The sequence below is a fragment of the Eptatretus burgeri genome, chromosome 6, assembly GCF_056783735.1.
Source record: "Eptatretus burgeri isolate ZD-2024b chromosome 6, Ebu_testis_v1, whole genome shotgun sequence".
NCBI lineage: Eukaryota > Metazoa > Chordata > Myxini > Myxiniformes > Myxinidae > Eptatretus > Eptatretus burgeri.
Genome location: NC_140966.1, coordinates 19,197,718 through 19,223,384, shown reverse-complemented (window position 1 = coordinate 19,223,384; position 25,667 = coordinate 19,197,718). Strand labels below are relative to the sequence as shown.

At 36.9% G+C, this 25,667-nt stretch overlaps 1 protein-coding gene across 9 annotated transcripts in view; it reads left to right on the top strand.

Moving 5' to 3' along the window:
- SHISAL1 (shisa like 1) overlaps positions 1-25,667 on the top strand; it is a 116,936-nt gene that overhangs the window by 62,880 nt on the left and 28,389 nt on the right. For 6 of the 9 annotated variants that reach the window (XM_085884212.1, XM_085884213.1, XM_085884214.1 and 3 more), the window contains exons 2-3: positions 15,973-16,004; positions 21,319-21,470. In XM_085884212.1, the coding sequence (XP_085740338.1) occupies positions 21,401-21,470 (70 nt within the window). In that variant the 5' untranslated portion in view covers positions 15,973-16,004; positions 21,319-21,400. Of the gene's footprint in view, positions 1-15,972; positions 16,005-17,305; positions 17,430-21,318; positions 21,471-25,667 lie in introns of all 9 variants that reach the window. The other 3 variants (XM_085884209.1, XM_085884210.1, XM_085884211.1) reach the window with 2 other exon arrangements.

Genomic DNA, 25,667 nt, shown 5'->3' with positions numbered 1-25,667 from the left:
AATTTGGGAGAACTCCCCTGAAACCCCCACTGATCTGAAGTTGAAAAATCCAACACCTAGCGATCCTGCGGACCATCGATTACAAGGGCTGTATCGGGTTTCAGAGCAATTGGTTGATAAATAAGGGACGAGAAGTTTTGGGGGTAACCCCCCCACCCCCCAGGAAGTCCCCTGATCCAAAATGGATTGTGTGGGCTACTGTCTTGTAGACATGTGTCAAGTTTCAGAATAATTGTTTGGTAAATAAGGGAAGAGTAGGGATCTAAAGTTTTGGGGGGTATCCGCACCTGGAAGTTCCCCGATCTGAAATCGAAAAATCTAAGACAGTGCGATACTGCGGACCATCGAGTAGAATGCCTTTGTCATATTTCAGCACAATCGGTTAGTAAATAAGGGACGAGTAGGGATCCGAAGTTTGGGGGGGGGGGTAACTCCACCCCCTACATGATAGTCCTCCTGATCCGAAAACGAAAATCGAAGCATAAGCAATTGTTCAGGCTACTGTGTTTTATTCATGCATCAAGTTTTGCAGCAATCATTTGGTAAATAAAGGACAAGTAGAGTTCCGAAGTTTGGGGGTAACCCCCCTCTCCCCCTCCCCACCGGTAACTGCTGATCCGAAAAAGAAATATTGAACCTGACCTGTTGTGTGAGCTACTATGATGTATTCATCTGTTAAGTTTCAGAGCAATCGGTTGGTAAATAATGGACGAGTATGGATTCAAAGGTTTTGGGGGGATAACCCCGGCCTGGGAGCCCCTCTGATACGAAATTGAAGAAATGAAGCCTGAGATGTTGAGCGGACTGTGTGTTGTATCCATGTGTCAAGTTTCAGAACAATCAGCTGGTGATAAGAGAGGAGTAGAAAAAAAATAGCACAAAGTTAATGGACGACCTTACGGATGGACATCCAGACATCTAGACCCATTTTATGTTTGTCTCTTCGAGAATCGAGATGAGTATTTTTGAATAAAATCGAGTATTTTTGAGAATCGAGATGACTAAAAATTGAGTATTTTGGGGGGGGGGTCATGGGGGGTCATCGTCATGGAAAGGTTGTGTGGCACTCTTGCATCCTGAATGCTTGGGGGCACTTTTATTTTTTAATCTTAATTTCACCTACTTTTTCGGGTGGGGGGGGTGGAGACTGAGTTGCTGAGGAGAATGGGGTAGGGCAGAGTGGAGCCCCGGTATAACCAATTTCCACGATGACAACCAGCCCGCAGAATGTATCAGTTTACAATGACAGGACAGCTCTAACTCTAAGTGAATTTAAAAGAGGAGCATTTCACACCTGCCAAAAAATAATTTCAAAACAAGCAAAGTTTAAGGCAATTCCAATTTGAGGGACAGTTGAAGAGATTGCTTTTCTAAATGTAAATTGAGAAAGATACCATGTTCTTGAGTGAGCAAAGGATTCAATCTTTCAGAGCAAGATGGAAGCAATTTGCTGAGGTGCTTGCCTGGGACTATGAGTAACCTTTAACCTCGGCAGGGGAGAACCTCACATCGCAAGATCCCCTCTTTAGCAATACTAATTGGAGATGCTTCATGTAGCCATGAAGCGATAAAACTAATGTTGAAAGCACAAAATTTTCCATAATTATATTTTCTAACTTTTGACCATTCACCTGTGATAGTCAAAGAGTGATCATTGTTTGGATTGTAAACTTCAGTTTTATACACTCATATTTTGCATTTATGATTTCCCACAATTTTGGTTTCCTTTCCACGAGTGAATGGAATTTTGTCATGCCTTGTTTCGGATTTTCCCAGGCAGTGGTTTTTGCAAAATCCCATATGAGCCATTTTTTTCTTTGCTCAAATAGATTTTCGACTCTGTCAAAGCATCAGCAAAATACTGTGAACCTTTGATCTCCCAAGGGCTTCTCAGACCTCTACATGGCTGAAAATTGCTATATTTTTGGATGCAAGATTCAATGACTTTTACTTTAAAATGGATAAATCCTGATACATGAAAAACACATATGAAATTAATTCCTAAAGCCATTTTACGGCAAATCCAACAATTGGTTTGAATCGTTGCATGGAAAAGGTTAAATGCTAAAGCTTTCAGTTCAGGAAGCTTTATGCTTTGCTATCGTGACTACTTAAGCTCCTGATTGTGAAATGCTGAGCTTCTCTTAAATAGTTCACCAAAAACTGCTTCCAACAAGCACGGTACTCAATAATGGTCAATTAATTGGCCGTATTAGAGAATTAGTGCTGTGTGTCGTGTTGTATTCGCTCTTAACACAATCTCTCAAGGAGAAGTAATAGCATGCTTTGTGGCACAATGTAGCAGGCTTTGAGAAAGTTTTATACAATCAAATTCTCTTCTATGTCCGAAAGAAAATAGCATTTTAAACTTCTGCAGATGCTTGCATCAGTTCTCTGGGTCTCATTAGTTGATTTGAGATTATTATAGTTCTGGATTTAAATGCACAATGCAATTTTAATGGCAGCTGTTCTGTTGATGCATCACTGTGCTTAGTGATGAAACGTATCATGTGGTGGTCATTATAAAAGGACAATCTTCCTGTTGCTTAATGGTACTTGAAATCAAGTGGAAATCACTCAACATCATTTTTTTTTCATTTATTCTTTTCATTTTCATATTTCAAAGTGCATGCAGGACACCATCAAGTAACTTAGAGTTTCATACATTTCTTGAATGAGATCTGGGTTGCCAGCATGTCCATGGTTGAATTGTTCTCATGGTTGAAGATGAAAGATGCTTGTTGAAAAAAAATATACCTCTGTTTTGCTTTTCCAAGAGGCTTTGATGATTGTATATATTTTTCTTAGAATCAACAGAACACAGTGGATTAACTTGTGCTGGAAACGTCATCTCAAAATAGGATGACGTACTGCATGATGCAATTCCAAGCTTACATAAACACGAAGAAAGAAGTTAGTTAGCTGACATTACATCAGGAAACAAGAAGGACACTCGTTAGAGCACATACCTCCGCCATGCAGTGCCTGATCCACGAGAACATATCGGGCCCAATACATTTTTGAGATTTCGTGCTATATTTAGTTTAACCCTATCTCTCTATGGTGAAGAATCACTTATAAATTATCAGATCCGGATTCGGATCTTCACCAAAATTGAAACAATTCTTCCTTGTCACACACCCAACATGTCCACCAAATTTCGTCCGAATCCGTACACAACTTTTTGAGATATCGTGCTATATATAGTTTTTGACCCTACCTCTCAATGGTGAAGAATCACTTAAAAGATTCTTGTAGTCAGATCCAGATCCAGATCTTCACCAAAATCTAATCAGTTTGTCCTTGTCACATGCCGAACCTGTCCAGAAAAGTTAATCATTTACCGTCGCCAACTTTTTGAGATATCCTCTACACAGACAAACAAACAAACAGACAAACAAACAGACAGAAAGGGGTGAAAATATAACCTCCTTCACCTTCGGTGGCAGAGGTAATGAAGCTGTTGAAAGTTAGATTAATCAGAGGAGAGCACAAAGCTACTTAGCTACCTCGCCGTCCTGCAACGAGGGGTAGTCTACTCTTGATATGGCTTCCAACATTGGAACTATAAAAAGAGTGGATTATTTAATCCTTAACTATGGCATTCAGGTTTGAGAGACATTTGGCTCTTTCTTGAACTCTCTTTATTTTGAGTTAACACTTTTCATCAGAGGTCCAGAATTGGTAAACACATTTATCGGTAAACACATTTATCATTACAATGTTGCAAAAGTAGGTGGAATGTTGTGTATCCAGGATTAAATACATCTATTTTGAATTGTATAATTTAGCAAGTGGCAATGGTTCTTTGAGAAAGTGTATTTGAAGGAAACGACAGGAGGGACGAAATACAGACAGATGGCGTTAATCCCCAGACGTAAGCTCTGATCCCAACCTGCTTTTATGGCATTGCTATTTCCAGAACATAATCTTCTGATAGTGAAGCTTCTTTGTTAAATCTTTCCTGAACTGTAGTAAAACTTGCAAAAGTAATTTCAAGTTTTGAACATCAACTTTCATTATCTTTCACTGTAAAGGGTTAGGGTTATAACCCATGGCTGGGTCAACCCATATGCCAAGCATGCGAAGCCCCAACTCTTAAAAAGGCAAAACTGTTGCAAACTCTTGTGATTTACAGAACCTTTTTGGCCAAAAATGTGTTTCCGATTATGGGATGAAAAACTATTAGAGTCGGCGGTGGGGAGGAAGTACTTTTATTGTGATAAATATGGAACGTTTTTTTATGGTTAATACTGGACATGGTTCCAACCGTCTTCATTAGGTTTTGAAGGGAAAGGTTTAAAAACCCACCAGACAAGAAAAAGTGCATCACCGACAACCTTGAATTAAACCACTAGAGTTGCATCATCCACCATTCTGATGTAGATTCCTGTGCATTAAAATAAATTCAGAACTGTGCGACAATCTTATGTTCCATTTGGTGATAAATAAAATGGAGTACATCAATATTTTGATGGGCCAAATGCCTCTGTGTAAATTTCCTTATATTTCCTTGTAAAGGTGAAATTAAACAGAGACAGTTTCTAACTGGGTGGATGAGAGGTGTGCAGTGGATATACAAGTCGTGGACCAAAAAAATGGAAACACCTGGGTAAATGAGGGACACCATGTAACGGCTTCCACACAGTTGTGGCCCATGTGTTAATTAAGCACATGATATCCCAGCATACTTTGGGTCAAGTATAAAAATACTGCATGGGCCTGGTTGTTGATAATTATGGCTAGCATGGCTGCAAGCGGAGTTCCCTCAATGTCCCCATCCACAGAGCACGTGTGGTCACCAAATGGTTTGACGAGCATGACACTGATGTTATCCATATGTCATGGCCTTCTCTGCTACCCCATCTGAACCCAATCGAGCATTTATGGGATATTCTAGAATGATGCCTGAGACAGCGTTTTCCACATCCATCAAACATTTGTAAGTTGAATGACTTTCTCGTAGAAGAATGGTGCAACATCCCTCCTGCAGAATCTCAGATGCCGGTTGACTCTGTGCCACGGTGCATACAGGCCGTACTGGCCGCGTGTGGTGACCCAACACCCTGTTAAGTGACTTTACATTGGTGTTTCCATTTCTTGTCCATTACCTGTGGTTTATCCAGACTTTCAAAAAGCTTTTGATAAGGTACCACATCGAAGGCTGTTTGCTAAGGTGGGGGGCTTTGGTGTGACTGATGGAGTCACTAACTGGATTGGAAACTAGCTTAGTGATAGGAAGCAAAGACTAGCTGTGAGCGGGAGAATATCCTAATGGGAAGATGCAAGTAGTGGAGTACCGGTACCCCAAGGATCATCCCTCGGAATTACTATTATTAATATTTTACATAAACGATTTGGACAGTGAGGTGAAGATTAGGTTTCCAAATTTACAGATGACACTAAGTTTAGAGGTAAGGCAGACATCAGAGAGGGGATGATCAGATTCAGCAAAGTCGAGATACTTTAATAGAATTGACAAAGGATTGACAGATACAGTTTAACACAAGGAAATGTAGAGTGCTGGGGTTGGGGAAGAATAATGAAAATAGGGATTATGTTATACAAGGGGGGCAGTCTTGGAGCATGTGACAGAGAAGGATCTGAGGGAGGTAATAGATGTGGGGAAGGAATCATACAGCACGGTGCCAGGCAGCCATAGGTGATGCTGATAAGGTTGTAGGTTGTATTAGTCAGGAGATAAATTATAAATCAAAAGAGGTAGTGTTAACACTGTATAGGAATTTAGTGAGGCCTCATCTGGAATATTGTACAATTTTGATCACCACATCTGGAGAAAGACAAAGTTGCCATCGGGATCGTACATCATAGAGCAAGTAGGTTGATCCAGGGCCTAGATAGACTAAGCTATGAGGAGCAGCTGAAAGAGACAGGACCTTCTACATTAGAAAGGAGACAGTTGCAAGGGGATGTGAGAGATGTTTAAGATAACGAAGGGTAGAGACAAAATGAATGCAGAATAATGTTTCAGCAGAATGGATGCTGACAGGATAAGGGGGGTACATTTCAGGATTAAGGAAGAGAAGAGGTAGGAGAGTAATAAGGCAAGGGTTTTTCACTCAAAGAGTGGTGAATGCATGGAATCGTCTCCCTGCAAGGGTAGTGATAGTAAGGTCAGTGGACTGTTTCAAAATTGAGTTGGATTGGTATCTGAAAGTAATGGGGATGGTGGAATACAAAGATGTTGCAATGATTGTCCAGGCTTGATGGGCCTAATGGCCTCCTGTGCTGTTGTTCCTTGCATTTCATTATAAAAAAATGAGCCAATGGATAATAAAATGACTTTAACAAGATGGAAGACGACAGATGGGTTTGAAAGGGGGAAGGGGAGGTAAAGAATACGGTGGGGGAAAGGAGGGTACATGAGGATATAAATGTTAAGATCCAACGGTTTGAACACTTGGTGAAGATGGCAGAGAAAGTTTATCTTTACATGGTCCTGTCGCCACCATATGGTCCTGTGAACATTTTAATGTGCACACCTTTTAATTGTTGATTATTGTCAATACACCTATAACTAATAAAGAAAAACATTGGGTCGACATTTTTTGTAAACCTTTACCTTCGAGCCACCATTTTTAAAATGGTGGATATGCAGAAAGATTTCAACCTAAAAATCATATGTGTTGAAATAATTGAGTGAACAAGTCAAAATGTTAATTTATAGTATTTATATTGTTTATGAACTTAGATAGTTAGATGTGGCGTGCCACGATGAGGTCAAGTACCTCCTTGGGGAAGTATGCATGCCATGATCTCGCAAAGCAATGTGCCACTGAGTGAGTCGGGCTTCGTCTAGTCTAGTGATTCTACTCCCAGTTATTGATTATCTCACAGTGTATTCAGTCATAAATATTTTTTTATAACATTCTCACTTAAGTATCTCAACCTGTTATGCCAATATTTTGCAATGACACTGTTGCTGATATTGTCATGGCAAGCCCTGAATAAGTTGGTGATTTTACCCAATGTTGGGAATGTTTAATTCGACAAAATTGGCTCTTCACTGTCCAGGCAGGTAAATCAGTGCGAGTGTCCTGGATGATCCATGATGGAATTTTTTTGGAGTTTTTTTTTGTGAACACTGTACAGGCTGTGTTGGATGAAACATTATGTCTGCTCACTGAAGGGCATGCTTATTGTTGTTGAAGTAATTTAAACTATGATGCGGATGAAGTCTTTCTGGGAGAATATTCAATGTGATGATTTCCATGATGTCTTTTCAGACATCACTGGAACTGGTTGAAAATCAAAGTCAAGTGCACTTTTTAACAATCTGCCGGAGAAAACTCAGAGCTCTGAACGATGATTTTCGTTGGTCATTGAGGAATGTTGTGAAAAAAATCGGAGCCGTGTGAATACTGGAGAGTTTTCTTGCATTTAGTAGATCTTCTTAAAAAATGTCACAACATACGGCCATGAAGGAAATTGGGAACTTCATGTGCAAACTGTTAAGTAACAGATCTGCGTATTTCGAGAAGTTGATTGCATCAACTACCTGAGGTATGATTCCTGTTATCTGGAGAGTTTAAAAGTACTCAAAGCTGAAAATTCCTTCCTTTACCGGAAATTCATCCAGCGTCACTTTGTGGTATGAGACAGAGAAGGAACATTCAATGCTGTTGCTCCTGACATGAAGCTGGAGTAGACAATCCAAATAAATCAGAAAAGCTCAAAAGGCATCATTGGTCAAACAAGAAAGAGTGAGTATGTGGCTGAATGGCAATTCGTTTATCACGAAGTGCTTGCAATCCCCAATGTGTTCTGAGATGTAACCAATGCAAATTTGATGGACCACAGCAGGGAGACGTCTCATGAACTGGCAGGAAACAAAGGACAGATGTTCATTGCCAATGTCACAAAACTTATCCAGTTCATAATGGGAAAAGGAAATCCATACCAAGTAACAACGTTTTGTCCCGTTTATGAAAATGTCAAAGTCAGACTACGAAACACCATTGAGCACAGAGCAGAAGCATACAAACAACTTGGTGTTGTGAGGCTAAACTCACTGTAGAAGAATGTGGATTTGAGTCTGTTTCACAGTCTAAAACTGCAGTACTCTTGGATTTCATGTCACAGATTTCAATGGTGTATATGCCATCTCAAAATAACTTTTGCGAAGCTGTCGCAAATGTCCTGCAAAATGCGAGAGCAGTTTGTATTATACTCAAATTATGGGCTTGCTCAAGACGCTCACAGCTGTGATCTGAAAGATGAAATGAGATAATATAATGAAATGAAATAACGGGAATAAATAAATAATAAAAATGAATAAATATATTCAAAAATAAAATAACAGGGAAAAAGTGTCGATGTCACACACAAAAATGAAGAAAAAATTCTGTTACCAGAACTTCAATAGTAACGGTAATGCATGATATATATATATATATATATATATATATATATATATATATATATATATATATATATATATATATATATGTATACATGTGTATATATATATATATATATATATATATATATATATATATATATATATATATATATATATATATATATATATATATATATGTATACATGTATATGTATATACATGTATATATATATATATATATATATATATATATATATATATATATATATATATATATATATATATATATATATATATATATATATATATATATATACATGTATATATATATATATGTATACATGTATATATATATATATATATATATATATATATATATATATATATATATATATATATATATATATGTATATATATATATATATATATATATGTATGTGTATATATATATATATATATATATATATATATATATATATATATATATATATATATGTATATATATATATATATATATATATATATATATATATATATATATATATATATATATATATATATATATATATATATATATATATATATATATATATATATATATATATATATATATGTATGTGTATATATATATATATATATATATATATATATGTATGTGTATATATATATATATATATATATATATATATATATATATATATGTATATATATATATATATATATATATATATATATATATATATATATATATATATATATATATATATATATATATATATATATATATATATATATATATATATATATATATATATGTGTATATATATATATATATATATATATATATATATATATATATATATATATATATATATATATATATATATATATATATATATATATATATATATATATATATATATATATATATATATATATATATGTGTATATATATATATATATATATATATATATATATATATATATATATATATATATATATATATATATATATATATATATGTATGTGTATATATATATATATGTATGTGTGTATATATATATATGTATATATATATATATATATATATATATATATATATATATATATATGTATATATATATATATATATATATATATATATACATATATGTATGTGTATATATATATATATGTATGTGTATATATATATATATATATATATATATATATATATATATATATATATATATATATATATATATATATATATATATATATATATATATATATACATATATATATACAGGATGTCCCAAAAGTCACCTATGGATTAAAAAATAAAATAACACTTCTGCTTTTTTAATAATTTATGATTATTTTATACCAAAGGAAAATTTACAAAATGGAGATAAATTTGCTTTAAATATTTATGAAAAATGATGCAGCTTAGATGTCCTCCATTTTCGGCTTCACAGAGACAGGTTCTTTCGACAGCATTTTCCATAACAGTGGACAACAACTCTGGCTACAACCCTCAAATTTCTGTGCAGATGTTGTCCTTGAGCTGCTGAATTGCATGGGCCTTATTGATGTATTCACGCTCCTTTAGGTAACCCCAAATAAAATAATCGGGAGGCGTCAAATCAGGAGAACTTGATAGACAATAAATTTCTGAATTTCACGAAATTATTCGGTGTCCATGCTCTTTGGGTAAAAATAATTGATCGATGAAATTTAAAACAAAATTCCACGATTTTAGTACTTTGTTCAGTTGTGAATTTTTCCATGGGTAATTGCCAAATGTGAATCTAAATTCTGAAAAGAAAAGAAAAACAAATGATTAAAAAACAGAAATGTTATTTAATTTCTAAATCCCAAGGTGACTTTTGGGACACCTGTGTGTGTGTGTATATATATGTATATATATATATATATATATATATATATATATATATATATATATATATATATATATATATATATATATATATATATATATATTATGCTCGAAAAACAAAAAAATATACAGATGCAAAAAAAGCACACACAAAAAAAACAAATGGTCACCTGCTATCCCAGAAAAAACACCCGCAGCACAATTACACACACAACCAATGTGCACACCAGCCAGAACACACCCACGCTAAGAATGAGGTTTCAAGATTTCCCGTGCTGTAAGATACTGGCAGAAAAACTGCACAACACATCAAAAAAATCAAATACATAACAAATTTGTCCACTACCATACAGCGTTGGGAAATAGTGAGCGGAAGCGGAAGTCACTTCCTACCGCAGAAAAAAAAGCTTTAAAAAACACACACACCAAGGTCATACAATCGCAGACATGGATTTCCAAGGTCTCCATGTGCCACCTGAAAACTTGAAATGTACCACCGGTAGCCCGAACATTAAGGCCCAGTCACACGTTGACGTTTTAGCCAACGTATGCCGATTTTTGAAAATATTTTCTAAAACGCTGGCACACGTTGAATACGTTATGGGTAAGTTTTGATAACATTGAGAACACGCTGAAAAACACTGCCATACGTCGTTGTACGCTGGCTTTAAACGTTGTACTTTTCGGTTGTCCTCAAATTTTTGCATGCTTGTAATTTCACGACGTATGCCGGCGTATGACTCACACGTTCTGCTACGCTGGCCACAAGTTGTATGCACGGTCTGCGATCGTTGACAAACGTCAACACATGCTACTTGTAAGTTAATCATAATTTGAGACATGCCAAGGTAATGTTTAGCGTACCCGAAACTTATTTCTAACCTATGATTAACGTGTTGTTGGTACGTTACGCGATCGTTGCCACACGTCGACAGACGTTACTTTTAAGTTACTCATAGGCTGAAAGACGTCGGTATAATGGATCGTCCTTGCGTCAGCATCCACGGCCACGGCCAGGACACTTATTTGCAGCATTCTTCAAACTTTTCTTCGGCATGACGAGGATGTTCACACTTCGATGTCTAGCTTGGCTATAATTCCAATTGTCCATCGGCAGCGTCTATTTAAAATAGTCGAGTTTCAGCGTTTTAACACGTTCAGAAGAAACGCTTCAAATTTCCAAACCCCAGCATCAAAAAACAAAGGCGAGTGACAGCAATTTAAATCGTTCATTGTAAACAATGAAAATAGTTGAGTGGTACCGTTTAAAAGTCGTTGAGTGTAAAAAAAAATCCAATTGTTGAGCGCAAGCGTCTACTTTCAATTGTGGGGTTTGAGCGATTTAGCACGTTCAATAGAAACGATTAAAATTACCGAGCGCCAGTGTCAAAAAACAAAGGCGAGTGACAGCAATTTAAATCGTTCATTTGTAAACAATGAAAATAGATGAGTGGTACCGTTTAAAAGTCATTGAGTGTAAAAAAAATCCAATTGTTGAGCGCAAGCGTCTACTTTCAATAGTGGAGATGCAGCCATTTAAATCGTTGAGTTTATCATTTAAATCGTTAAACGCAAGGAGGATCCATCATAACCCACACCCTCCCCCTCACACTCACCTACTACTGCCAACATGAACAAACTACTACTAATACTAATACTAATACTAATACTAATACTAATACTGATACTGATACTGATACTGTTTCTGCTGACATGGACATCGACTCAAAAAGGACTCGAAAACACTGTTGGGTTCCCCTTTTATGAGCAGAATTTTTATATACCAATTCCCGAAACCGCTGGGAACACGTCTTTATATGGCAGTTGTAAACTAGAAACACGTTAATTTTTTTTTTGTCGACCGGAAGACGTCATTGGAATACGTCTACATACGTCTCGGTGTGTGGGGACTACGTAAAGAATTGGTTCAAAGCACGTCAAACATAAGTTAGAAATAAGTTTCGCGTAAAAAGACAATACCGCGACATGTTTCGACTTATGAGTAGCTTATAAGTAGCGTTTGTGGACGTGTGTAAGCGTCCACATATCGTGTGTAAAACTTATCCCCATCGCATGCGGAACGTGTGTCATACGCCGAGTACGTCGTAAACATGTTTTTGAACATGTTTAAAATTTCTTGACATACTCTACTTACTACGACGCATGATAGCATACTTTAGCGTTCTACTCACGTATACCAAACTTACTCATACCGTATTTGATGTGCCCCAACGTTTTAGACACATTTTTCTTAGGTCGGCATACGCTGGCAAGATCGCCAAGGTGTGACCGCGATGTTGACACTTCCATTTCTACGGCAGTTATGATTCGAATCGTTGTGCGTTAGCCTTTTAATAGGCTACGTCACGACATCGTCGGCGATGCATGCAACGTGCTATGCCTAAGTTAGACTATCGTTGGGCATCGGTTGTGTAGGCCGACAACAGGTTCAGCATTCGTTGGTATAAGTTATCTATAACACAACGAAACGTTCTGTGTCCGTTACCAATGCGTTATACATAAGACCAAGTCGCTATGAATACGTCCGAATCTTTAAAAAAAACATCAAAAGTTCAACGTAAGCCAGCGTTTTAGATACATTTTAATACGTTGCCATCGCTGGCTAAAACGTCAAGGTGTGACCGGGCCTTAAGCCAGCGTTTTACATCAATTTTAATACGTTGCCATCGCTGGCTAAAACGTCTAGGTGTGACTGGGCCTTTAGCCTTTGTCTCTATGTGAAAGATATTTCATGATCCCAACCCCATTCCTTCGTGGGTGTAGGGAGGTTTTTTTAGACCCCCACAAAATAGGAAAATTGCAGGCATATATCCTGCATCAATAGTAGAGATCCTGCATCAACAATGAAAAGTTGGAGAACTCGATCTGCCTTCTTCTTACATTGCAAAACTTTGTCAAATTCTGATACTTTTAAGCCTGTAAGTTTATAAAACTTTTGGGCTTGTTCAGCATTTTTTTTTCTTGCACAAAAACCATTTCCAGTTTCCATCCTGATGTGCTATGGAAGCTTTGTGATGAATTCAAAATAATTTGTAAACTGATTTGCAAATGCAATTTGTATTGTATGACTTTTGCTGTAACACTATTCGTATAGAAATCTTCCTGTGTGAACCATTGCCTTGACCATTGCAGCGGACTTCCTTTCTTTACCTCTATAAATAATTTTGATTTACAGTTATACCTCCATACCCGACACAGGCATGTCGTAAAGTCATCACAGCTACCCCAAAAAGCAAACGCAGCAGTGGTAAAAAAAAAAATGAGCGACTGATCATGAATCAAACAGCATCAGATGAGCATCGTCAGGGGAATATAATTGTATTTTACAGAAGATTAGCTAAATCGGTCTTGGTTGCTCATTAGGATCACAAGTAACTCCATAACCAGCCACTGATGATGAATGCGCTGCTTGCTCAAACACCGATTCATACCTGGAAGGTCAACAGACTTCAATGTTGACTGCTTCGTCTGAAGTACTGCAACTACCAGTAACTGTGGCTATGGGCACTGAGCAAGGAAACTTTTTCAAAATCAATAGTTGGTGAAATTCTGCACTTCTTGCACCCAACACATCACATAATCCTAGTCTCTGCGCGTTGTTGAGAAAGGAAGATATTAACAATTTGAGCTTGAAAGGCCCTTCAGTAACAACAATAAATAATCAGGAAGGGTTCTTTGAGTGGAGAAATGATAGTGTGATACTTTTGAAGGAACCTCTTCGATGGAACTTATGATAACGGTGAACAGTACGATCATGATTGGCTGATCTTCTCATCGGCTTGATCCTGATTGGCTGAGACTGCTGATGCAAGCTGTTGTCGAATGGTGCATCACAGATTGGAGCTGGCACATTCAGCAACTGGGGTAATGTGAACAAACTAATCAAACATCATGAGAACAGTGAAGAACATGTAGTCACAAGCCTGTCCATACTGAAGTAATGGGCAGTGCAGGGATGTATTGACTTTCAGTTGCTAAAATGGTTTGAAGAAGATAAATTGGACTGGTGAACAGATCTGTGCCATATGGTTGAAGTCGTCATGCTCCTTGCAATAGAAGGACTAGAATTTTGAAGTGATGACAAAATACTTAGCTTACTTCATCATGGCAACTTCCTTGGTGTGCTGCAATTAATAGTTCAACAGGTTTCTGACAGACATCTGTCATATTGCGGTCACCTTGTTAGAGGTGTTACCAACTACCTGTCACTCACAGTTTGCGATGGATATATGATCTTATGGGTAATGAGGTCCTGACTACAGTTTGCAATCAAGTTTGCATTGCCGTTTTACTGATTTTTTTTGATCACTGTGGATTCAACACCAAATGATCGTCGTGTTTCGGCTAATATTCACTGTGATATGGTAAAACTGATGGCTTTGTGCACATATTCCATTATTCTTGTGTTCAATATATGTCAACATCTAATATATAATTATATATATTAAGGTGTTTCATTTTTTCTGAATTGCAATAATTTTATCAGCACAAGTTTGCCTTTGAACCTTTCCTATAAAAAGTGCTTCATGCAAAATCTTAGCGAAATGGGACCGTGTTAACAGGTCGTACACTTTTGAATGGTATGTTGACGTTTATAGCAGCGTCTCGCGTAGCGAACGCTGCTCATAGAGAGCTTCGGCGTTGTTCATCTTCTTCTTGTTCTTCTTCTTGTGAAGAACGACCCACTGAAAAGTGAAACTTTTCAGTTCAATAAACGTTCGTTGCAATTTTTTGTCTTCTCCTCCATTTGATTTTTTCGAAGTTTCACTTGAAATGTGGATTCTTGTCCAACTGTGGGACCAGTAAATATTGACGAATCAAACCAAATATTTGCCTAAAATATTTATGGGTCATAAGAAACAAGGGGACACCCCTTCTGACAATTTTCAACAAATTTCATTTTTTTACCACCATGAGTGAAACACCCTAATATATATATATATATATATATATATATATATATATATATATATATATATATATATATATATATATATATATATATATATATATATATATATATATATATATATATATATATATATATATATATATATACATATATACATATATATATATATATATATATATATATATATATATATATATATATATATACATATATATATATATATATATACATATATATACATATATATATATACATATACATACATATATATATATATATATATATATATATATATATATATATATATATATATATATATATATATATATATATATATATATATATATATAGAGGAGCTTGGTCTTGGTATACCTCCTTGTGTGTGTGCGTGCGTGCCTGCTGGTTCAAGCATAAGAAAGAGCTTATCATAGAATAATGAGGATGGTTTCAGTCATTCAGAGACATTACGTAAGAGTTATGAGGATAAATTAAAGGTTTTGAACAGTTTCGAGAACGAAAGATTATCTGTGGATATGATACAACAATTAAAAAAATTGGAGTTCCAGAATAAATGCAAGAATATAATTTTTGGAGATTGTGATGGGTGATCTGATTTGGGGATCGAGGGAAGAGAGATGTTAAGATTAAGGATCATGGACTGGAGCTGAGAGCAGTTGAAAGGTTCTTTTTATTTTAAACATCAAGTGGTTGGGAATGTTGCATCATCTGTTTTGGGTGAATGGTGGCATCATGAACCTTTAATCTGTTTTAAAAGGAAACCTATACTGTACTTTCAGGAAGCAAGAGGAAATGGATACACTTGGCCAGGGTGAGTAGGCAGAAGGGGTGTGATTGTGATGAGATACCTGTGGATGTGTATATATATATGTATATATATATATATATATATATATATATATATATATATATATATATATATATATATATATATATATATATATATATATATATATATATGTATATATATATGTATATATACCTTCTTCATGTTTGCATTTGTAGTCACCCTTTGCAAAACCACTTTTGTACACACATACACACACACGCACACACACACACACACGCACACACACACACACACACACACACACACACACACACACACACACACACACACACACACACACAGTTTTTTCACTAGTCTGATTTTTCACAAATATAATCATTTATTGAACAATAAGTGCTTCTCCGAAAGCATTATATTAACATTTAAAGGATGTGCTCACCAATACTTATTCCACACACACTCTCTACTTAAAAATAATCTTCCGTTTCCATTCTCCTGGTCCTGGTTGTTTCTATTGGTCGTCGAGAGTGAAGCTGAGTAATCATTCCGGATTCATCTGTGCTGCCCACGAACTTGTGTTCTGTATTTGTGTCGATTGCTCTTTGCATTGAGTGCTTACTCCTGTGTATTTTGTCGCGCTCATTCGATTTCTCTGAATTCCTGCATCTTGGATAATTTTGGGACTCACCAATTTTTGGGGGTTTATTCATTTTTTTTCCAACTGTTTCCCATAACCACTCGTCATGTCTCCACCTAATGAAAACGACAAAAAAAACTTTCTTTCCGCTTCTCTATTTTCTTCTTCCTCCAATTTCACTCCATCAATTCAAAACCTTCTGAATGGCAATTTTTTAAATGTTCAAATTTCCCACATACTTGCTTCCAAGCACCTTTCTCCCAGTCTGCTTTCAATTCTACATATATTTCCATGGCCATTGTTCTGCTGAACTTTCTAACTTGGTTCCTCCTGTATGAGTGTTTGGATGCAAGACTCGGTTTGCTATCTCTGCACACCCATGTCCTATAGCTGATCCAAAGTGCAGAACGAAAGTCTACACAGATATTTTTTTAATCCCTGGTTCTGTCTCGCTTTGGATTTGGAATTCACGACCTGCAATCTGCTTCCCATTATCCGACATTATACCCAGCTTTAAGGGGAATGTGAGTTCCTACTTCCTTCATCTTTGGGGTCACATCACATTTCACCTGACTTCGACTACTTCTTGTGTCTTGGATGTTTTTTTATTTTTCAGTTCTTGTTTTTTTTTTTTTTTGCTTTATCCTTCTCTTCATCTAACCTTCTCTTAGCCCTTTACCTACAGTGGATTTATGCCTTGTTTGGGGAGATTTCCATTAAAAAATCATTCTCCCCTTCTCTGGATCCATGGACGACTTGTAAAGTCGTGCCAGATCTACAAACACAGCTGTGTCCAGACAATCAATCAAGTGAGCAAAGCAGTCATACTATTAAAGTTTTTTTTTATGAGTATTTATAACCTTTAGCTTTGCCTATAAATGCTTAAATTCTTTGTTGGGGTATTTAATGTGTCATATATACATCATGCTCATCATAAATTGTATAGCGATTATATAACATCACATTACATCATGCACTCCTCACCTTGCATTACGTGGACATTACCCAGTGTGTCCATCATGCTTACCACTGAATTGAATGGTTATTCAAACAAGCAAGCTCAACCACGTTCGCTCTCTGCGGAAAATCAACCACGAAACCAGATTTAGTTTGAAATATTTCGTTTAGAATCAACCAAGACAGATTATATAGTTATAAATGTTGTTATAAATCAACCAGGACAGATTGTTTAGTTATAGGTTAGGTATGGGAGCATGCGCCGGAGCAGCGCGTCGCTGCATCTACTTTCCGTCGGAGCTTCTGTCTGGCCATCCCCCAGGCAGATGCCAGGCCCATCCCCATCTCCTTGAGATGCTGATCAACCTGCATCAACCACGAGGCACGTGGTCGTTCCATTGGCCTCCTCCACTCACGAGACTCCCTCTCTGAGAGAATCTGGTGAGCAGGATCAGTGTCAGGAAATCGAGCCACATGTCCATACAGCCGCAGCTGATGCTCACCGACTATGCAGGTAACAAATCTCATTTGAGTCTCTCTCAGCAACCGCTCGTTGGACACAAAGTCCGATCAGCGATAGCCAAGGATTCTCCGAAGAGACCTGGTACCAAAGGAATTAAGTCTCAATCTTTTGGACTTTTGGAGGCCTTTAGTCCTCCTGCGCAGGTACCGACAGTGCCACACCCCATAATAAAGTGAATCTGTGACTCCCCAGGCCCGACCCAGACGTCTGTTGACCTCTGCCTCACAGCCAGCAGAGACATGAATATCACTGCCAAGGGAAGTGAATCTCTCCATGACAGAGGTGGTGCTACACTATACACATTTACATGGAGAATTACATGAAAATAACAACACCTATGTACATTAACTGAAGTCACGCTGATAATATGTAGCGAGTCTTGATGTAATGGCCCAACTGTAGGAGGAGTAGCATGACAAACAAACAAACACACAAACACTGGTTGGTGGATTATAGAAACTAGAAGCACCCGCTCCCTACGGGAGCCGTCATTGGGGTCATGTTATTATATTTATGCCTATTTTACTCCAAGGGGTCCCAGGATTACACACACAAAAAATGGTTGCGATCGGTTCAGCTGTTTTTGCGGTACCTGGGAACAGACAGACGGTGAATTATAGGAAAGAAGATGAGAAGAGTACCCACCCTATGGTTGATTTTGTTCCAACCATGTAACACGTTATTCTGACACATACTTTTATTTGGGCAGGATATATGTAACTGACAGCTCTGTATCGGCAAAAAACCCGGGTTAGTGCATGAAGAAAAAAACATGCTTATTGCTTATAATTCAAAACACTCACTGCACTGCAAAACTTTGGGACAACAACACTGTACTGTAAATGGTGGACCCTTGTAATACCCTCCTCCATCTGGAGGTGGCGCTACTCGATACACATTGACATTGAGAATTTGTGTCCGTTCCCTCCCCCTCCACTCCGAAACCACCGGCAAAGATAAAAACACCACTATACAGTAACTGGGGTCATGCTAATCCTGTGTAATAAGTCTGCATGTAATCAGCCCATAACTGTCAGAGGAGTAGTGCGACAAATACACAAACAAACACACAAACAAACACACAAACAAACATACAAACACCAGTACATGAATTATGGTAAGGATAACGTGCACACTTATTATACACACATGCACGCACACACACACACTCACTCTCACACACCAGCTGCAGTGCGAGGTGCAATAATTGGGTATGGTGCTGGGGGTAAAGATATATTGTCGCCTTGATGTGGAGATGCCTTTTATTTGTTCTTTTTCCTCTTGTATTTCCTTGTTATTTTATCTCGAAGGTACATTTCCTTTTCCACAGCAAGCATTTTGGCATCTTAATTCCTTCATGCATATCATCTGTGCAGCAGCAAATCATCTCTGATAGGAGTCAAGCGGGCATGCTTCGAAGACATCCCATATTCCAGGACCAATAAGATGACGATAGAAGCATCGCCCTTATTGACATTGATCCTGTAAAACTGAATGTAAAGCAGATGGTGAAATGAATCCTTTTGCTAAAACTGTTGGACAGCCTGAAAGCTGTTCTTATATCCTATATTCATCAATCACAAAATTTCACAATTGACAAACATCGACATTTGGGGAAGTTAGACCAGGATAATGATGTTTAATCTTATCATCTGACTTTATACTTTTCTTTGTTACATGATTCCCACCACTTTCTTTAATTTACTTTCTCTCCTTGGCAATCTTGTCGATAGATCTTGACCAGACAGTGTTATTATTATTTTCGAAAATCGAAGATTTTTCAAGTACATTGGTTGTTTGTGTGCATTATTCTGTCTGTATGTTTGTTTTTTTGTCAATCGCCTACAGGTCACATTCTTAAACCGATCTTCACAAAACTTCACAAAAGGGTAGTTGGTCATAAGCAAGAATCCTATTGATTTTGAGGTCAAAAGGTCAACAAATTTGTCAAATTTTCTAAAATACTCAATTTTTATCTGATTGACTTGAAATTGGAACAGGATTTGCATATCAGGTCACTGAATTCACCCACCCATGTTTTTAAGTTCAACATAGGCCAAAGGTCAACAATTTTGTCGAATTTCTAAAATCGTCAATTTTCGTCTGATTGACTTGAAATTTGAAGAGGATTTGCATATCAGGTCACTGAATTCAACCAACAATTATTTTTATGGTCAAATTTTTTTTTCGGAATTTCGCAAGTATCGTGGTCTGCATGCCATCTTTCTTGTTTGTTCATTTTAAATTTATGCTTTGAGGTCTCAAAGTCAAAAGGTCAACATCGGCCAGATTGCTAAAATCGTTAATTTCCATCCAATTTACTTAAAATTTCAACAGGATTTGCATATCATGTCAATTAATCCAACCACCCATTTTTTTTAAGGTCAGCATTGGCCAAAGGTCAATGACTGTCGAACTTCTAAAATTGCCAATTTTCATCCAATTGACTTGAAATTTAAAGGGGATTTATTTTTTAGGTTACTGAATTCAACTACCAATTATTTTTGAGGTCAAAATCGACCAAAGTTCAACAATTTGTCGAATTTCTAAAATCGTCAGTTTTCATCTGATTGACTTGAAATTTGAAGAGGATTTGCATATCAGGTCACTGAATTCAACCAACAATTATTTTTTATGGACAAATTTGTTTTAGGGATTTCACAAGTATCGTGGTCTGCACACCATCTTTCTTGTTTGTTCATTTTGTTAATTCAGTTAGAGAGGATATAATAGCAACAAAAACATTGACGATAACTCAATCTCCTCTTTTCCTTCTCTTTTCTCTCGAAAATAATTTGCATTTTATTGCTGTTTTGTCGAACATTTCTCGCTGATGTCAGTATGATTTTATGATCGCTTTATAAGATAGTAAATTTCAGAACACTGCATGTTGTTTATTTTGAGTTGTTCTTTTGGAATTGGACCACTGTGACAGTGTTGTTGTATTTCTGACACCATTCCACATTTTAAATGAAAATGATCAAGTCTGTAACCTTTTTTTCTCATCGTCTTATTTTTACCCAACTTAAGACGTTGGCTACTGAAATGTTATTGTGATTTCAATGTAATCCACACTTTTATGACAATTATATAGTGACTTGAGACAAGATAATCAATATATCACTTTAGTTATGCTGCTTCTATTCTTTGGCATGGAATCATTGTAAATTACTTTGCTTTGGCTTATTGTATTTGTTTATTTGTGTATTTATGTACAGGGGCACACAAAGCTGGCTGCTGCCCCTTGGCAGGGTGCACAAACATGATAACCCTTTGAGACCAGATGCCCTTCATGCCGACATGACATCACGTAACGTGCCTCTGCTTGCTACCATTGCCATTGTCCTCCTTTCTGGCTGTGTCAGTGGAGGTGAGCTCTGAATGGACTTTACATCCTTGTTATAAATAATTACGTAAAATAAATGGGAAAATCCTTCACCTTGAACTTAACAAGCAGTTAAAGGTTGCTTAGCAGGTGATACCACATACCTATCTACACTCTAATTGGCAGCCCAGATCCTCTCGTGGTTTTAATTCAATTTTCAAATCAGAGGTCTGTGGTCATTTTAAGGAGTGTATCGAGGAGATTCTACAGTGTCCAAATGTGCTGACAATAATAAGGTCACAAATAAATTATGTACGTTTAAGGAAGCACATTACTTACATTGGACTACAACTTCCTGAGATGTTTTGTTAATCAAACTTTTACCATTCTACAAAGGACAGTTGGCTGCATGCAATATGCTGGACACGTAATCTGGTAGGTTACGTGAATGTTTTACAATATATAAGACTCATGGGGGAGCTATTACATAAATCACATGCAAGACAATGCCATAACGAGATGTCTTTGCTTTTTCATGAGTTACAACATCATAAGACAGTGGATAAATCACAAGAGTGGTCCATTGAATTTAACCTTGTGATCCTAGCACTATATCATGAGAACACAAAACAGGCTAATTCTAATATATATCCAGCATACACTTTATAGTTTGCTCTATATTTCGAGTGAAATCATTATATGACACACAATTACTTTGCAAACAAAAAAAAATTTCCTTTGAAATGACAGAATGCAACATCCATTACAATTTTAGCTCTTCTATGAAGAAGTCAAGAACAGCTGTTAAAGCCACAACAATGTCATTCAGTCAATCAGTTGGTCCTTCCACGAAGCCATGAACAATTTTCGTTTTCCCCTACTCCTCCGAGGCAGCTCAATGGATCATTTTGAAACTCGGCAAGATGATTCATGACGTTGATGCCCAAAAATTAATGGAGCCTTTTTTAAAATTTCCTTCCAGGTGGTGAGAAAATTAGCTAATTATCTCAAATAAACAGATTTATGGTACTACAGAACTTTAATATGGATACAAACAAACACGACATAATAGTGACCAAAGCCTTTTGTGCTGCACTCTTCAGGGTAAAAATCACAGCAAGTGAAGAAGGAAGTGAAGGTGCGTGCTTTATACGCAGGTCTCAATAAGGTAGACGCTGATTGGTTCAACCGTAATGACGTCACGGTTAATCCGAACGCCCATTGGTCGGCTCGTCATCTTCACCTCGAGCTCCCATTGGCTGGAGCAGAGTTCATCGATGATTGACGTTTGCAACCACATCCTGGAGAAAGGGGGGATGGTTTTCCCCTAAGGTCCATTCACCATTTGTTACCGTACTTCCCTTGATTTTTCCATGCTGAAAGAGACACAGAGATCGTACAAATTATTTTGTATGACATAATATTGGATCGTTGGTAAGGATGAAGGTTGCTTCCAACATACGTAAATGAAACGAGCTCCGATCTTGGCTCAATATCCTGAACATATCTGCATTGTACTGGTCTGCACAGATAGGTTGCAATAGCACCTCCATCTTTCACTGCCCCCCGTGGGGCTACATCATATACAACCTGGTTCTGTTTCTATGTGCATGAGAATATTACATGTGGAACCTAGCAATTTAGTTTCATGGCCTGTTTAAGTCATTTCGTGTGTTTGCCTGTGTATCTGTCATCCCAATATTCATTGCATTTTCATTGCCCTTGCAAATAAAACGTGTATTTATTTATTTATTTATTTATTAAGATGACACGTCAGCCTCACCGCACATCATGTTGTGCCAAACAAAACCATTTCGGTTTGTTGAGCTTTTCCCAGGAGTGCTGTAAAGTGCCAAAGAAGATTACTATCGTGTGATCATTTTGAGCACCTTTAGTGGTTGCCGAAGGTGGACTGACCCACTCGCTGTCGATTTGCATCAGTTGAAATGTTAATCGGCCACTCGTGTGACCTTGCATGATCGTGGCATGCACAAGTCCATCTGCAGGGTGTTAATCGTCACCAGGCGTGCTGTCCGCATCGCATTTCATTCTGTGCACATAATAAATATCAATGTAACTTTGGCAAGGGATTCACGTGTACTGGGCTAAAGTGCAAAAGTGATGCACATGCATGGAAATGGATGATTGCCTAGGTAATATGTGAACGGCAGAATGTGTGCTCATATTATGGTAAAATAAGGTGATGCGTTGAGAAGATGGGAACGGTTACGCAACATGGAATTGAATATTTTTGAATTTCTGTGTGTCATTCCTAATAAATGCGTTTATTTTTGCAATTCCTTCGACTTGTGAACAATATACTTCCATCGTTTGAGATCTTTAAAATTGCACAGGGTGGGCAATAAATAACTGACACATTTATATGTCATGTAGAAATAGCAAATTAATAGAAAATGAGAATATTCATATATCATACATTTCAGCAGTTTCAGGAGAATGCTGCTGCATATAATAAGACCTCGGTCTTGAAAATAACACCTTTTAAGTGACCACCATTTTCATGTATGTATTGATGCAAACGAATAACTATATTTTGCATCTACAAAAAATGAATAACTACAAAATGAATAACTACATTCACTATCCTTAAGGTTTCAAGTGGAATCTGGGCTATTTCCTGTTGGATATGCTCACTTAAATCTTGACTAGTCATTCGTCTTGTCTGGTAGACAGTTGATTTGAGGTACCCACACAAGAAGAAATTGGCCACTGTTAAATCCAGACGTCTGGCTGGCTATGGAACATCTCCCAATCGTAAAATGATCTGATCTGGGAAAACGTCATTCAGGAATGGCATTGAGCATGAGCAGTCTGGGCAGTTGCTCCATCTTGTTGGAATCAGACTTCACCATCAAATCCCATGTTCCTAAGCCTTGGAGCAAGAAAATTGCTTATTGTTTCGAGATATCACTGTAACAGTTGCTCCTTTGGAAGTGGTAAAAAAGCATGGCCCAATGACTCCAGCAGAAGAAAGACCACATTCACTGTGTGAATGTCCTCGTTGGAACTGCTCATGATTTTCTTCTGCCCAAAATGGAGTGTTCTACCTGTTAACATAACATGTAAGCTTGAAATGAGCTTCATCTGACATGATTAGTCTTTCAATCGACCTGAAATCTTCCTCGAATAGCCGAAGAAATTCCGTCTTTCTTTATGTCATCTTCACTAACTCCTTGAACCATTTGAATTCTGTAGAGAAACGTGAAAATCATCCTTTAGCATGGTCCAAAGGGATGTTCTCTTTATGTTCAATGCCTGCAACAGTTTTTTTTTTGTAGAATGGCGAGGACGACGCTGAACATCCTCATGTGTGAATGCAATATCGTCAGGTGTGCGAACACTTTGGGGTCGTGGATGAGGAGTGGCTTGTGCACTGGCGGTTTCACTCATTTTTTTTGGAAAATGAGAGCACTGTGTTCCTGGAAGGACATTTGTTAACATTGTAAATTATTTTGAAGTCTCTTTAAGCTTAAAATTATTCAACCGGACTTAAAGTACAGCTCCAGTATCCTTGCTTTCTCGATATTTGTACACTCCACCACCTCAGTAAATCTTTCAAGGGTCATTCATAATGTTAAATGAAAAGAATATTAATATTAACAATTTTAAAATTTCGCATAAGTCTAAAATGTGTCAGATGTTTCTTGCCCACCCTATAAAATAAAATTAATTATCCAACTCAACTGCAAAAGAGTAAAACCACTTGGCTCATTCTCATGGTGCAACAATAAACTTGGTGTTGGCTTCGTGGTTAAGGTGGCTGTCTTAAGATCTTTGGGTCTTGAGTTTGAGCCCCTGTTGTGCAATTATAACAACAGGTGTGTTGATTCAGCCTGTTATCCTTCCGAGGTCAGCAAAATGATGGTGAACAGATTGTTGGAAACAGGGGGCACTGCATGAGTGGCACAGCGATGCTCCCAGCAATGATGAAACCAGCAGCCACAGGCTGCATACAAAATAATTAAAATGGTGCAGCACAGTGAAAAGAACCGTTTAAATCGACAGGTGAGAATATGTGGATGCTGAGAAGGTCAAATGGACTTTTAGTCTCTGCAACACAGGATTCGCAGCAAACAGCATTCAGAAAAAAAGTGAGAAAGCATCACATCATTCAGGAGTATTATGGATGGAAAAATTAATCAAATTTAATTCACTAAAAATTATGTTTACATTTAGATTGATTTTTGTGGACTGGTCATTAAACCACATCCAATGTTCTTT